The 15,411-nt window shown below is 38.7% G+C and overlaps 2 protein-coding genes across 2 annotated transcripts; one reads left to right on the top strand and one right to left on the bottom strand.

Annotated features, from left to right (window-relative positions):
• The first annotated feature begins 850 nt into the window (after nucleotides 1–850).
• nostrin (nitric oxide synthase trafficking) lies at nucleotides 851–6,938 on the top strand. The gene is made up of 16 exons (XM_080752695.1): nucleotides 851–880; nucleotides 1,086–1,171; nucleotides 2,093–2,176; nucleotides 2,408–2,470; nucleotides 2,571–2,652; nucleotides 2,835–2,897; nucleotides 3,210–3,308; nucleotides 3,406–3,531; nucleotides 3,708–3,806; nucleotides 3,919–4,044; nucleotides 4,247–4,355; nucleotides 4,485–4,573; nucleotides 4,673–4,798; nucleotides 4,910–5,159; nucleotides 5,257–5,349; nucleotides 6,744–6,938. The coding sequence occupies exons 1-16, from the start codon at nucleotides 854–856 to the stop codon at nucleotides 6,878–6,880; spliced, it is 1,659 nt and encodes a 552-aa protein (XP_080608821.1). The 5' UTR covers nucleotides 851–853; the 3' UTR covers nucleotides 6,881–6,938.
• Nucleotides 6,939–8,867: 1,929 nt separating this feature from the next.
• Nucleotides 8,868–12,937, bottom strand: spc25 (SPC25 component of NDC80 kinetochore complex). The gene is made up of 7 exons (XM_080752680.1): nucleotides 12,859–12,937; nucleotides 11,537–11,696; nucleotides 11,051–11,116; nucleotides 10,671–10,817; nucleotides 10,448–10,552; nucleotides 9,942–10,040; nucleotides 8,868–9,170 (listed from the first exon to the last, which is right to left on the bottom strand). The coding sequence occupies exons 2-7, from the start codon at nucleotides 11,685–11,687 to the stop codon at nucleotides 9,046–9,048; spliced, it is 693 nt and encodes a 230-aa protein (XP_080608806.1). The 5' UTR covers nucleotides 11,688–11,696; nucleotides 12,859–12,937; the 3' UTR covers nucleotides 8,868–9,045.
• Between the last annotated feature and the right edge of the window lie 2,474 nt (nucleotides 12,938–15,411).

Raw genomic sequence — 15,411 nt, 5'->3', positions numbered from 1 at the left:
ACTCACAGCTCATTGTAATGGAAAATACATTCTCCAATCATAAACTGTAAATGAGATGTCAATAACAGTATTATGTGTGTGCAAAAGATATGGCTAGATGCTGTATTTCCAGTTGAAGCATTTTGTTAAGTATTCTGATACATTTCTGGTAATAATTTCATTAAATGTACTTTGCCCCCCCCCCTGGGAGGCAGACAATAAGTGTTTGAATTGTTATTGAAAAAGAAAACTTGAAGATTGCAAATCTAATTGGTTTCAATCAACAGAGACAATAATTGATATAATTTTGAAAGTAGCTTTTCAATTTTTGAGAGATGTTGAAATGTTTATTAGTTAATTGAGATTAAGTGATATTGATATCCAAGCTAAACATGTCATCACATTAAGAATTGGAACTGTCCCCCCATCCAATCTATAGACACCTTGACCTTTCTACACTTAATAATTTCATAATTGTTCATTAAAACAGAAGACTGAATTTTCTGTCATGCTTGTTTTGGTGCACCTGCTCAATTTACCATCATGTAATGCTTGATCACATTTAGCTTTGTCATAGCTCTTATTGATATAGACTGAAGCTACGTACAAGCCCAGGTGTTAAATCTGTCAATGGAATTTTCCCCTTATGCTGTCCACTGGCAGAGCTCAGGTGATTTCCGCATGAGTGACTTTGGGAGGAGAGTGGTCAAAGTTCCAGGTACAAAGTCAATAAACAGCCACGCAACAAAATCCTGAGTGTTAATTTAACTTTGGAAGTGTGAAGACTGACCTTAACGGATCAACTTTTACACTTTTACACCCACCCACGTTTACACCCACAACACTCTGGATTTTTATTGTGTGCAGTTTGAAAATGAAGGAACCTGTGAGCACCTGCTCTGTGAGTAGGCTGCTACTTATATTTCTTTTCATAAAGGACAGCTATATTATTTTTCTTAAATCATAAGTATTATCTTGTCCATTTACTTTTGCAAAATATAGTTTCTGTCAAAGAATTTTAAGTGTCAAAGTTTCCTCTACTGTTTTAACTTGGCTATTGCAGAATGTGGCAGAATTCTCATGAAGGCTTTTGAATTTTGTTTCAGTACAATCTCTTGTACCAAAATGTGAAGCGCTTCTCAAAAAATGGGGAGTACTTCTGCAAAGAGCTCATGACAGTCTTTCAGCAGAGGTAAGCTCAATGGATGATTGATTCCTTAACTCCAGAAGCTGGAGCTATATTTATTGATCAGCTTAAGGTGTGCTCAGCAGAACCAAACTTAAAGTCTTTGCCAGTACAAAATGTATTATACTGCAAATTTTGAATTATGTATGTGTACTTCTTCAAATAGCCACAGTGAATAATTTAGATAATTGCTTATTTTTTACAATGCTTTAAGAATGATATTATATAATATAATTAACGTGAAGCCTTGGCTTTTCACCACATTCATTATTCATTACACCACATTATTTTGGGTTGTACAATGCAATATAACGTAAAGAGATATTTTACTTTCAAACATGATTGGGGAAGTTTTAATGTCTACTTAGGCTTTTGTGCACCCAAGACAGTTTTTAAATTGCTTGAGTATTTGGATAAATTTGACATTCATTTTATCAGACACGCTAATCCCCCCCCCCCCCATACAAACAAACCCATTGTAACTTCAAACTAATTTTAATCATGATAGATTCCTTGGTCTGGTGATGGATATTGTCCTTTTAATGCATGAAGGGAACGTGTTTTTTTCCCCCCCAATTCTTTTTTTAATAATCTTTTTTATATTTTGGGGGAAAAAATCGAAATCAAATAAAATGAATGAAAAAACATCACCCCTCACGTATGGCAGTATGAGTCAGCAGAATGTTTCCGATCGATCATTGCTAAAATATATTTTGAAGTTTCAATGGGTTTTTATAGGAAGGTGGCGTGTCTGATAAGATGAATGTCAAATATCTACTGAATCAAGCAACTTAAAAACTGCACACAAAAGCCTGAGTAGATGTTAAAATGACCCCAATCATGTTTGAAAGTGAAATATCCCTTCAAGTTGGTCTCCAACAGTGACTTAAAGCATTGACCTTCCTGAGACCTTTACTATCACTTCAGGGCTGAGCTGGAGCATTCTTATGCCAAAGGACTGCAAAAACTTGCTGGTAAACTCATCAGGGCCTCTAAAGAAATGACAAACAAGTAAGCAATTCACATGACTACTCTAAGATGTCATGCTTGGTTTACATTTGTCCACCACCACAAGTGGGGATTGTGCACAGCATTGTGTGAAGTGTGAAAAAATGACCTTTCAGAGTTTAAACTGACACTGGATTGTACTGAAGTATGGTATGGTATAATAGGTACCTGAAAATCGCACAACTGAGACGTCACATGACTCCATAAACATTTTCACGATTTCTTCCTCCTCAGTTCCATCTACAACGCATGGAGTCATGTGTCAAATGAGATGTATTCAACAGCAGACATTCACAGGTACCGTACTTTTTCAAACTACAGGTACAGGTACTATGTGTTGTTTTTGTCAGCCCACCATCTTCAGTGTAGACATGAAAATGTGATGTTCTTATTTTAGAACATTAGGAAATGCCTTTCAGCAGGAAGCAATCCTGGAACTACGACAAGCCTCAGATGAACAGAACAAGAGGAAGAGGCCTGTATGTAGGGCTAATGTATTCTCTCTTACTCTGTCCCATCTACAACGATACATAGTATTTAAATGATCACTAAAACTAATTCTATGTATGTGTGCGTATGTATTTATCTCATCAATGTCTCTCTTCCATACCATTCAGCCATTCCTGTACTGCTAACTCACTGATTCTGTGTTTTGTCATAGCTTGATAATATTGTTGAGAAAACTGGAAAACTTGTTGCTAATAACTGGAGTGAGCAGCTCAAGGTAGGCACAGCTTACTTATTGCAGTTTTTCTCAACAGCTTGGGTGCATTCTTGAAACTCTAACTTCATCCCCAAAACAGTACAATTATTTCTCATAACAATATACTTCCCTTGGGAAAAAAAATTATTTGCATCAAATGACACAAAATCAGTCAATCGCTACAACTATGTCACCAAATGTTTAGGATCTTCTGAACAATACATCAACCCTGACAATCAAAAATGCAAAGTATTTGCATGTAACTTAATGCACTTAATTATAAATACAACAAAAGTTCACCGTACTGCTTGTGTTTTCTCTTTACCATGACAGATGAAGAAGAAATTGGTTGGAATAACAAGAGAGCATGAGGCGCTATTCAATTTTGTTGAGGACAACAAGCGCATATGCACAGAGAAAGAAAAACAAAAGGTAGAGTACTGTCAAGTATGATTTGTCCATAAATACTACAAATATTATGTTGTAGCACTATTCAAATGCTTGCTAAATAACATCCGCTACGCTATAGATGCTTAACAGACTGACTAAGTCAGCAGAGGCACAGACACGTGTGGATGAAGAATACTTCAATATCAATATGGAAGGCCATCAAATCAGACTGAAGTGGGAAAATACACTGAAAAACTGCTATCAGGTTTGGACGAATGTGATGTTTTATTTTTTTAAAGTATCTCTAAAACAAAAATACAACTATCCAATCATCCATAGAAAACGAGTCTGAGATACTTTATGTATCTTGAGTGATGTACTGTAGCCTTATTTAGGATTAAACATGTCTCCTGACTGAGATACACTTTGTGTCTGTTTCAGGTCATCCAGGAGCTGGAAAAACAGCGGCTTGAAACTCTGTTCAACATTCTGAACAGATACAATCTCCAAATGTCCAGCTTTGGGCAGACTCTCAAACATGTGATTTCTTGATCTCTAACCTCTACAACAGCATACGAGTCACACAAAAGCTGCCGATAGATGCCATCATTCATCGATAAAAGTAACACTTGTTCTGTCATGTCACCTTCAGGGCCAGAAACAGATCGAGCAGGCCGTTCAAAGGGTTGACTTGGAGAAAGACGTTCAAACCCTGGTAGAGGAGACCAGTGTCATGGCTGAGGAGAACAAAGCAGAGTTTTTGATGACCGATTATTTTGTAATTTCTTCATTAAACCTCTCTTGATCTTCTTGATTTGTCCAGGCATTGTAATTTAGTAACCGTTGATTCAGGACTCAGGAGAAACATACAGTGCAATACATTCTAATGAATTAGCTGTAGAATTGCCATTATACTCCATCAATAATGAAAACAATCATTGATCTGTAGCCTTTCCTTAAAGTGATCTGTCTTCTATCAGGAAGAGGACAAAAAGTCACTGATGGGAAAAAATAGGAGAAGAGAAGCCATCAAAATCAAACTCCAGCGACTGGAAGATAGCATCACAAAGACAAAGAAAGACTGCGAGGGTACTGTTATTGACTCAGTTAATTAACCTTGTCATTATAACTCTGTATTACATTAAACAACAATCATTGTTGTACATAGGGAATGCTATTTAATTGAACTTATCTTATCTTTTTATATTCTCATGTTAGGGCTTGACAAACTGATGAAGACTTATTCTGAAAATCCATCTTTTTCAAACCAAAAAAACCTTGAGGAAACTGAACAACTGCATGATGAGGTACCTCCTCTGGATTCGATCAAACTTCCAAAATAAAGGAAAGGTTAATTTACCGATTATAGATGTCAGCTAATTTATGTTTCATATTGATATCTCTAGACCACTCTGAAGTTGGATCTTCTCGAGGCTACTCATTACAAGTTGTCCATATCACTGACTGAATTAGAAGGAAGACCTAAGGCTTTGCACCGATTCAGTGAGAGCATCACCAAATGGAAAGACAAGGTAGGCATACACATACTGTCTCAAGTAGGCTACATACTGTAATGTCACATTTATATTCCCAGTATACTATTGAGAAGCTCTCAGCATACCAACTTATTTCTTCTGTCCAAGGATTGCGAGCACAGTGTTGTCCATCTGACCCGCCCGGTCAAAATAAGGAAAACCCCATTCAGATCCCGTCAATCACTGAGGGCTTCCATCATTTACAAGGGGCCTGTTGTGAAAAAGGCATCTGTGGACTCTTCATCTGGTCCCATTGAGCAAGTCACTACCACAACACTGAGCCAAGAGACTGCAGCTATTGTCTGTAGCAGCACTGTTAATGAAGCCCAATCTGAAACAGATGATGACACAGGACAAGGTGACAGGACCCTATTTTACGGTTGTATTATTCATCATAACATTTCTAATTCCATCATATAAATAAATATACACAAATAAAAAATAACATTTAACAGGTCAAAAGGGTGAAGAATGGGGCAGTATAGGAAAATGTAAGGCTTTATATGATTTCACATCCGATCAAGATGATGAATTGAATATGAAAGAAGGTAAGATTGTCACATTATGCGCAATACATTACACATCAATTCAAATAGTAGGATTAAAGGAGTAGTTCAACTCCAAAATGACTTTTTTTCCATGTCATGTTATGGAGACTTGAGTTCAATAGTATTTTTTTTTGAGCGGTGCAAACCGCTCCTATATTTCACTTTCGGTTTATCTAGTTAAAACATATTAGCATGGGACGATTCTTTCATTCTTCATCGATTGGCTAGTTGAGTAACTAAACATTAGAATCGACCAATCAGAAACCGTTCTACTCATGACGACATGTGTTAGCCAAACAGAACAGACCAATCAAATGCTGTGTTGTTCATGTTAATTTAGATCTGTCTTGGCCATTACACTTGCACTTGAGACCGGTTTAAAGTTCATGAAAGGTCCAGGCGTAATGGCCAGGTTGTTTCATATCCTGGACCTCTCCTAAACCTTAAACTAACAGATTGAACACCACACAGGATTCGAAACAGCAACCACGCTACATTACCCTTGCAGGCTATGATTACTGTTTTGAATCCTGTGTGTTGTTCAATCTGCCAGTTTAAAGTTTAGGAAAGATTTGTGCCGGTTTAAAGTTCAGGAAAGGTCCTTCCATCTTTCTGTCTGTCTGATCCCCTCTCCGTTCTGCCCTCTGTCTGTTTTGTTTGCCCAACCGCATATCCTGGAACTTTCCGGCGCAAATCGACCCCCACCCAAGATTCAAGACAGCGACCACGCTACATTAAAACCTGTAGTCTATGATTGCTGTTTCGAATCCTGGTTGGTGTTCGTTTTGAGCTGGTGTAAAGGTCAGGACACACGAAAACCTTATATAGTCTGAGCAGACCTCCAGACTGACATCATACACAACACAAAGAATATTGCCATGCATGCCTATCAACACTGATTCGCGCAGGCGCACTTGCAGGAATTAGTTTGCACCGCTCACTTCGCACGGGTGCGATTTTTATATATATGTTGCATTCCTAAGACATAAAAACGATTATAGTAAATTTACCCCCATTGATTCTGAATGGGGACCCAAATGCATGGGCCTGGATGGGGACCCAAATGCATTTGGGTGAGAATCAATGGGGTAAATTTACTTGACCCTTTACCCTAAATTTACCCCATTGATTCTGACCTATCTGCATTTGGGTCCCCATCCAGGGCCTTATTTGAGTCCCCATTCAAGGCCATGCATCATGGGTCCCCATCCAGAATCAATGGGGGTACATTTACTATAATACATGTTTTTGTCTTAGGAATGTGATGAATACACACAAATATTATTGCACTCAAGTCTCCATGGCATGACTAATCAATAGGGGGAAAAAATCATTTTGGAGTGAACTACTCCTTTAATGGCTGAACTAATACAATAATAAAAAATATTTTTCAGGGGATCTTCTGGATATCTATGGGAAGGATGACAGTGGTTGGTGGTTTGGCACACTCAACGGGCAGATAGGCCATTTCCCATCAACCTATGTTGAGGAGCTGCCCATGATGAGCATTGTCAAATCATCTGATGTGTGACATACCTGACTACCAATTGATACCGAAATGATGCACAAATTCTGACTGTCTAAAAGCAAAAGAGAACTGAGGCAGTGCTGTCTAACTAAGTATTTGAAAATAAATGTTTTTTTTCTTAAGAATGCTTAGAGTTCCATTTGTGGTTGAACTGTATTGTTCTTGAGAAAACACACACATTCAACCTACCCATAGCATGATTTAAAATTCTCTGCCTATCGGTAGCTACTGTAAACCTTTTATTTGGGGGGTTTAGACAAACGAAAACCAGCATGTGAACTTCAGAAGCCTACTCACCTGTCATTTCATCCTTCTAAACATATTTTTTCATAAAGGTCACGCCTGAACCTGGAGCCACAACAATGCATAATGCTAAATGTAGTGATTCTAGATTAATGAGCAATACAACTCTGAGTGCACATATATCTGAACTATTTATTACCAACAGGCCTACTTCATGTTCAGGCTAAACAGTACATTATCTTCCCACCTTCATTTTCAAACATTTTGTTGTTGTGTCTTTATTTGCATCATGGATTATGTAGTGTGGGGTAAAAGCCCCCCTGGCTGTTCTTTCTCCAAAAACCAATCAAATGTCACCAAATGTTATTTCCTGGCTCCCACTACTGTTTAATACATTAAAACATTGTATTATCTAATTTTATCAGTTCCACAAAAACAATATTGAAGTATGGAAGAAGAAATGTATCTTATTGTTTGTCATTCTATAAAGGTTGTAAACAAAATATAATGGAATTAGATTTATTTTTGTTATGTCACTAGGAAGGGATTAGGATAAATAATCCACTTTAGAGGGAAAAGTGAATATTTATTGGGTCAAAAGGCTTCTGGGGGCTTTCCCCCCATTTCTTCCATTTTGTTTTAAATAAATATCTAGCGATAGTCATCAAGATATATCTGCAAGACAAAGAAATATATGTAAGGCACTTGGCTAGGCTTGCTAGTGTAACTAACAGCATCTAGGCTAATCTTGACACATCAAGAGGATATTTTGTTCCATCAGGAGACTTGAATTCATGGATTTTTAGTTTTTGTTGCGTTCCTAAACCAATAATTTGATCACATGCAGTGGTTTCCTATGGAGACACAAAGCACCTCCTTTGTTCCCTATGGAGACTCCTCAAATTATTGGCTTAGGAATGCGATAGAAAACTAAAAGATATCCATGAATACAAGCCTGCATGGGGTGATTAATCAATAGAAAAAAGATAAGTTGGGGGGTGAACTATCCCTTTAATGTGGAACTAAACTTAATTTGGGTCAAAATGTCCCATGGGAGGCTTTTTGCCTAATGGAGGGGGGACCTTTTGTACCAACACAAATGTACTTTATGTACTAGAACATCAAATGTATCTAATGTAATTACTCCTATAAGTGGTTGAACCATGAGAACAAACTCCTTCCTTGTGTTTGCCAAGGATTAGAAGTTATTGGACTTTTAAATTGTCACATCAAAAATGTACAAGTTGGGTGAGCTCGTTTTGCACTACCCATGAATTGCTTAGTAAAATAAGTGCCACTAACGGGAGAAAGAAAAAGTATATTAATAGTAACACTCATAATTTCATCAGACCTTTGGTGTAAAGGCTCTAGGTAACCTAGTAGTTAAAACAAAGAAAAAAATGTGGCCAACTTTCTGAGGGGAGATTTTCCTGGAATCACTACAATAACATGTTATGTTGATGCTTTACAGTAAATGTAAAACAACTACCACCATTTTATGATTTTCCACATTTTGTTGCGTCTTTGCACAACTGGTGATGTATTAAGAGGGGAGCGTGGAGCAGCAGAATCAAGTCAAGGTGGTTTAAGGTGTTCTTCACTGAATACAAACTCAAATAAATCAATGCAAAAACACTTTAATTCGTGGTTCAAACAGTGCAAGATACATTAAGGTATGTCATCATTTGCTAGAATGCAGCTTTTTCAAAAGGCTACTTGTACAATGCTATGCATTCCACTGGGAGGCAACATTTCTTACATAGTATTACTAGCCAAATAGAGGTCAAGACCAAGCAAAGACACCTCATTTATAAAAGATTATATCACTGATGCCATTTCAGACCAAGACTCAGTGGCTGTAGATTGTGGCAGCCATATTGACACCTAAGATCAAAAAGGCAAAATGGCTTCTGAGAGCTCAATTCCTACAAATGTGCTAGAGAAGCAAACTCCTTCCTGATATTTACGATGAATGCTGAGAAGTTATTCGTCTCCTGCAATCTGCTTGCCAGAACAGACAAACATTCAAGCTGTGGATCGCTTGACACAACTGTGGATAAGGGAAAACAGGGAGAGAACCGATTAAATATACTCATTAGAACGAATAGGTCACTTACAAGATAGTAATAATTTCACCGGACGACACTGGTTTTGCTTTATATGTCAGAAACAGCATACATGTATTAACGCAAAAATAAAATAAATAATCTCACTGCTGAGAAGTTAGGCCAAGTCAAAATCTACAATATGGGAAACAGCATGAAAGGACTCCACTCTAGTGCTCAGTTTCCTAAATGATTCACATATTTAAATTATGATTGTTATTATAATTCTAAACCTTTTTCTGCTGTTCTACATGAAGAAATTGTAGAATTGTAGACTTTTTATGTAATATCCAAGACTATTAAGAGTTTATGGAAGATGATTCTGAACATGCATTCTATTGCTATAGTTCGACCAATTCAAATACACTTCAACCTTAAAATGACTTTAATATCTATTAATATCGTGTAGGGCTTGACATTAGCGGCCACATGGGTTAGCGTTATGCCTCAGCCTGATTTATACTTGGTTGCACGCTCTGTCAAGCAGAGGAAATAGCAAATTTGCAAACTCACAATGGGTTGCTCTGCAACCATTTTTGGCGAGCGACTAAGTATAAATCATCATTTAGAGAAAGAAGTTAGCCAAGAGACAGACATGTTGGTCCTAGGAAATTCAAATTACTGAAATCAGTCATGGCGAATGGAACTTCAATCCATGATTGTAACATATTGCAAATGTACATGCATTAAGTATTATTACACTTAAATTAACTTACTATCATAAATCCCATCTTCTGTTAACCCCATTAGGAAGGTGTATGGCCTCTTCGGGTCAGAGGGGCTAATATTGCAGAAGACAAACTGCAACTTGTTACCTTTGAAATGAAAACAAAACGTTTAACACATAAAATCTTTTGAAGGTTTGAAAATAAATATTCTTCATGGGATCAACGATGTGGGCAGTGTAAATGTTTGCTGTAATTCACTTCTGGTAACATAATAGTCTCCCAATTACCCCCTGTATGCATGAATTTTACCTTTACCCCCAGCAACACACTACTTTAGCAAAGGTTCCCAGCATACATCAAATAATGTAAAACATTATTCCTTTCTCTCCATATTATTGACAAGCCCCTCCAAGATCTATTATTGAGGCCATTAAAATAATTTACGTGTGTTCCATGAACTAAACCTGCTTCCTTATTCATGTTCTGTTGCTACCTACAATGTTGGAGCCTGCCAGTATGACACAGTGTACAGACTTTATGTGAACAATCTTTACCATGGATTCTTCTGATTTCCAAGCCCAGATTATCCTGAAACGCATCTTTGGCTTTGTTGAGATTTCTCATTTTCTCTTTGTATGCCTTGTGTTGAGACAGAGTCACTGGGGACACAAGACAAACACGGGTAGGTGTCAGTAATAGAACATAGGGTAAAAAGGCCACCTCTATTGTGGTTGAATATGGCAAAAGTCAAAGTCAAACTTTAGAACATCAACTTACACTCTCTCCTCTTAGCTTGATCCTCCGTCAGTCTCTGCATCTTCTGGATAATGTCTTCTTTCTCTGCGTCTTTGTCCTGAATCTCATGTGTCATCTCAGAAATGGCATTTATTTTCCCCTTCATTGATTTATCATTTACTTTCATGTCTGGGGAGAAGATATTGCAATGATTCCCTTGTATGCATAATATGCATACATACAGTATGCGGAATGTGTGGTTTTCATACAATAAAGGACTCAAATGAGTTAAAGTGGTGGAACCAAAACTAATATTACACAACCATACAAAAAACATACCACTTAAAATAAAAATGTCCAGTGCTGAAGTGAATTTTGAAATGCACATAGACTGTGAAATTGCTTAGCACAAAGTAGCTCACCTCTTTTGTATGCCTCTACCTTCTCGAACAATGTCTGGTCAGCCTTACATTTCTTTGAACATTGATCTGTAAACAGTAAGAAAGCAGAGAGAGAAACGTACTTAATAAGTATAACGAGGCTGATCAATCAATTCTTAATTTATACATTTAAACAATGCAGCAAGTCGGCAGTAAAGCATCTACCTACAATAAAGACAAACTTATTTAAATAGTCACCAAAATGTCACAATATATTTTGCTTTACACACTGTGTGTGTGTGTGTGTGTATCTCACAGATTACTACAGACAAATTATTCATGCACCTCTTACTGAATAAGATATTCATAAGAAAGTCTTACATCTGGTTGGGCACAGCAATACTACGACTAACAACAGTGAGCTGCATGTTAATGATTTAATGAATGCATACGTATCCAAGAAGCAAAATGAACAGACTGTACAACAACATACTCAAAAGACAGATCACACTCAAAGTTCATACATACCAACGGCAGATTGCAGGAACTGTTTGTGGCCAATACACAGCTCTACGACCGCCTCAGAGTCTTCAGAACCCCGGGTGCACAGCTTGTTGCGGATGTCTGCCATTGCACCAACAAACCACTCACCAGTATTTGGATCTTTAATAGAAGCCATGATAATGACCTGTAATGAAACAAACAGACAGAGCGGTGTTTGTTTATGGTGTGCGTACTATGGATAAGACATGTCTGGAGAATTTCATATGCATATGCATGGAGATAACATTACCAGATGTGACACACACATACTTTAATTGGGCCGCAAGCAATTTAGATGCCAACTAGGCCACAATACTGAGCCGAACCGTTATACCGAACCGAATGGCCCTGTACCGAACCAAACAGCCCATACCGAATGAACCGAATGTCTTTATTTTTTTGTCTGTACACTTTTTGGGAGAAAATCTTCCTCCTAGTATAATCATAATAACTGATTATCATGTTTTTTTGGGAAACAAATGATTGCACCCCATCTTGATTGAAATTAACTGGACATTTTGGATTCTCTATTTTTTTCATTTTCAATTTGTACTGTACCGAAACCGTGAGCCAAAAACCGAGATACGAACCGAACCGTGGGCTGACTGAACCGTGGCACCCCTAATGCCAACTATCACTATGGTATGTTGTTGCAAATTAATACATTATCAGGATAGGTGGGCACTAGGGGCATCTGGGCACCTCGATGTAAAATTGACAATAAAAAAAAACGTATATATATATATATATATATATATATATATATATATATATATATATATGTGTGTGTGTGTGTGTGTGTGTGTGTGTGTGTGTGTGTGTGTGTGTGTGTGTGTGTGTAGAAGGGTTTTAAATTAAGGTAAATGGTACATGATAAGAACATGCTTGCTTAAACATTCGACAATTAAGAGCTAATATTTTGACAATTGCTTCAAAACTTGTATATTCAGTCATTTAGGGCATAAACAAGAAATTGGAGGATAAAATTAAGTCTGATTTGATGTAGACTACTGTTCATGTTCACATGTATACTTTGCATTACACACAGGTCCATTTGGTTTCATTTTACACTCTCAAGAGTTAATGATCTATAAGGGTCCATTTGGTTACCAACTCATGAAAAAGTATTGAGAACCACACTGACGCTGGTCTATGGTGGGTGCATGCTAACATCAGTTAGCATATGTCGCTATCTTAAGGTTACATGTCGTTCACTGTCGGTTTAGCCTCAGCATTTCAAGGAATTCTGAGTCGACCCACCAGTCATCAACGAAACATGTGTTACTCTAGTACAGAAAAATACGTACCTTTTATCGAAGTTAACTAACAGATAGAGCTGTTGCTGCTGAGCGCGAGGACTTGGTTTGGTTTTGCCGTTTGTGTTCTTCTTCTTCTTTTTGGTTTCCGGCAGTGTGGACGCCGCAAGGCGTATTACTGCCCTCCACAGGTCGGGAGTTTTCACAATTTTCTCGTGTCCCATTTCAAGTTTAAAATAATGTCCACCCGTGTTCCCATTCCCCACAGCTTCTCTTAAGTCATTCACCCTGAACCACTCGTCTGAATAGACGAGAATCCTTCCCTCAATGTGTAGTCTAAATCCTCCCCCGTCACGTCCACCACATTGAGGAATCTCTTGGCTGCATCAAGCACCATTTTAATTCTCTCCGATTTAGTTTTTATCTCTGCAGCGCAGTTGATTACCATGGCAATAAATGCTAGGAACTGCCTCTTCTCCATGGTTACGTTCATAATCTTTTCATCTGTCTTTCCTTCTGTTTTCTCCTTTTCTGCTGGTACTGTTGTTGCCCTCGTGCTCTCCTCCACTCTCCTTACCGCTTCTGAATAAGACATTTGTCCCCTCGCTTCCTCTCTTACTTGATTTACCTTGATCTCCTGCATTTTCCTTGTGCATTCTGCTGCCCCAGCATGATGCTCGCCGCTACAGTGTAAACACCTAGCTTGTTCTTGTCCTTTACACTTCTCCTCCTCACAACTGTCTTTCCCGCACCTCCCACATCTCCTGTCTCTCCCACATACGGCTGCAACATGTCCATATTCCTGACACCTGTAGCACCTTAGCGGTGCTCTCACGAACGGCCTGACCCTGTAACATACATACTCATGGTATACTCTTTCTGGTAACATACTCCCTTTAAAGGTCAGGCGTACAGACTTTGTTTTTTCTCGCTCTCCGTTTCTGTAGCGTGTTAGCCTTCTCGCTTCAGTAACTCCGCACACGTCAAGGAATTGGTCTTCCCTCGTTGTCAGAGGCACTCCACTTATAACTCCCCTTCTCTTTTCTCTTCCCTCAAGTTGGAAACAGGTTACTGGGCACTCTCCAAATAGTCTTATTCGCACTGCTTTCTTCTCCTGCTCCTCGTCTTTACACTGAATAATAACCATTCCAGTCCTTGTGATCCTCACCAGTTCTACCTTCCCAAGCTCTCCTTCCACGAATTTCCCTACTTTGCGTGGGTCCCTGAATACTCCATCTCTCTGCTCATCAGCTGTCATCCCCACCACATATTTCGCTCTGGCATCCACTGATCCACTGGAGTCTCCCCTCCTTCTCTTCTCTGCTCGGCCCGACATGGTTACAGAACCACCTGTGTTCTCCTCCACCGCTCTCACTCCTACTGTTTGACTTTGAACTTCGCGCTCTGTCTCCGTCTCCGACTCCATTTCCTCCTCCGAGTCCGCCTCTGATGGCGTCCGCCATCGCGCCGCCATCACTCCGCTGGTCCCCGTTTGTGTTTGTTTTCGAAAACTCGCGGTATTCCACTCTTCTCTCTTCTTCTTCATTTCCAGCAGACTAGATAGACGTAGACGCCCGTCAGCGTATTGCTGCTGCCTCCCACTGTTGGTGTTAGGTACTGCCTGTCTCACCATTGGTTTCACCTTCCTACACTGTTACTGTATTATGTCAAATGATATTTGGCTGTGGACCCCCATCTGAAAATATGTTGTGCTAGTGCTAGAGACCACCTATACATACACGTGTGTTGTTAAAATGTTCCAAAAATATAAATAAATAGACAATGTAGGCTATAGCCAGATAGTATTTTTTTTTCCCCCAGCAATACTGTATTAAGAGAAAGCACTGCAAAGAATGCTTATGTCCTTTTCACACACACTGAGGAAGACCTGTTGAAAAGCATCCCTTAGCCTTGTAAACCAGACTCTCCTTGGAGGAGTCAGTTTATTTGGCTAACATTACATTTATTGTGTGCTGACTGTTTTCTCATGCATTAGGGCTGGGTGATATGGAAGAAATTAAATATCACAATATCCTTTACCAAATACCTCAACATCGATATCGTGACAATAATATTATATTGTGGCGATAATATGAATTTCTAAAAGCTCACGACGATGCAATGTGAGCTTGTGGTTGGCTATTTTTGACCCATATTCATTTCTATTTCTGAAGTAGCTCAATTCATTGTGACTTGTCTTGGGAACCGAAACGGACGCCAAGTTAAGCACAGACCACAGTGTGGACTGACATGTAGAGGTGCCAGTTCACTGCCGAGGTGCCCTTGAGCAAGGCACCGGAAACCTAACTTCTCTTGGGGTGTTGATGAAGTGCTCGCCCGTCACTCTGTTTCTCCACAATCACTTTCATGTCCATAGCAGGCTCTGTGTGTCTGGACATGTCAGGCTAATGTGTGTATATGAAACTGAATGAAAAAGGAATTTTCCCACAGGGATTAACAAAGGTAATCTTTTTAATAAAATGTTATGTTAACATAATCCAGGTATTTTACACAGAGACAAACAATTCCCACATTTCTTGGAAATGGGATAAAGATATGTTTAACTGCATCTCACCATTTTTGCTTTGTTGGACTGACAACACT

This window comes from Nannobrachium achirus (genome assembly GCF_963921795.1).
Source record: "Nannobrachium achirus genome assembly, chromosome: 22".
Classification (NCBI taxonomy): Eukaryota; Metazoa; Chordata; class Actinopteri; order Myctophiformes; family Myctophidae; genus Nannobrachium; species Nannobrachium achirus.
The sequence above is the reverse complement of the archived record's forward strand: the minus strand, read 5'-3'. Positions and strand labels throughout refer to the sequence as shown.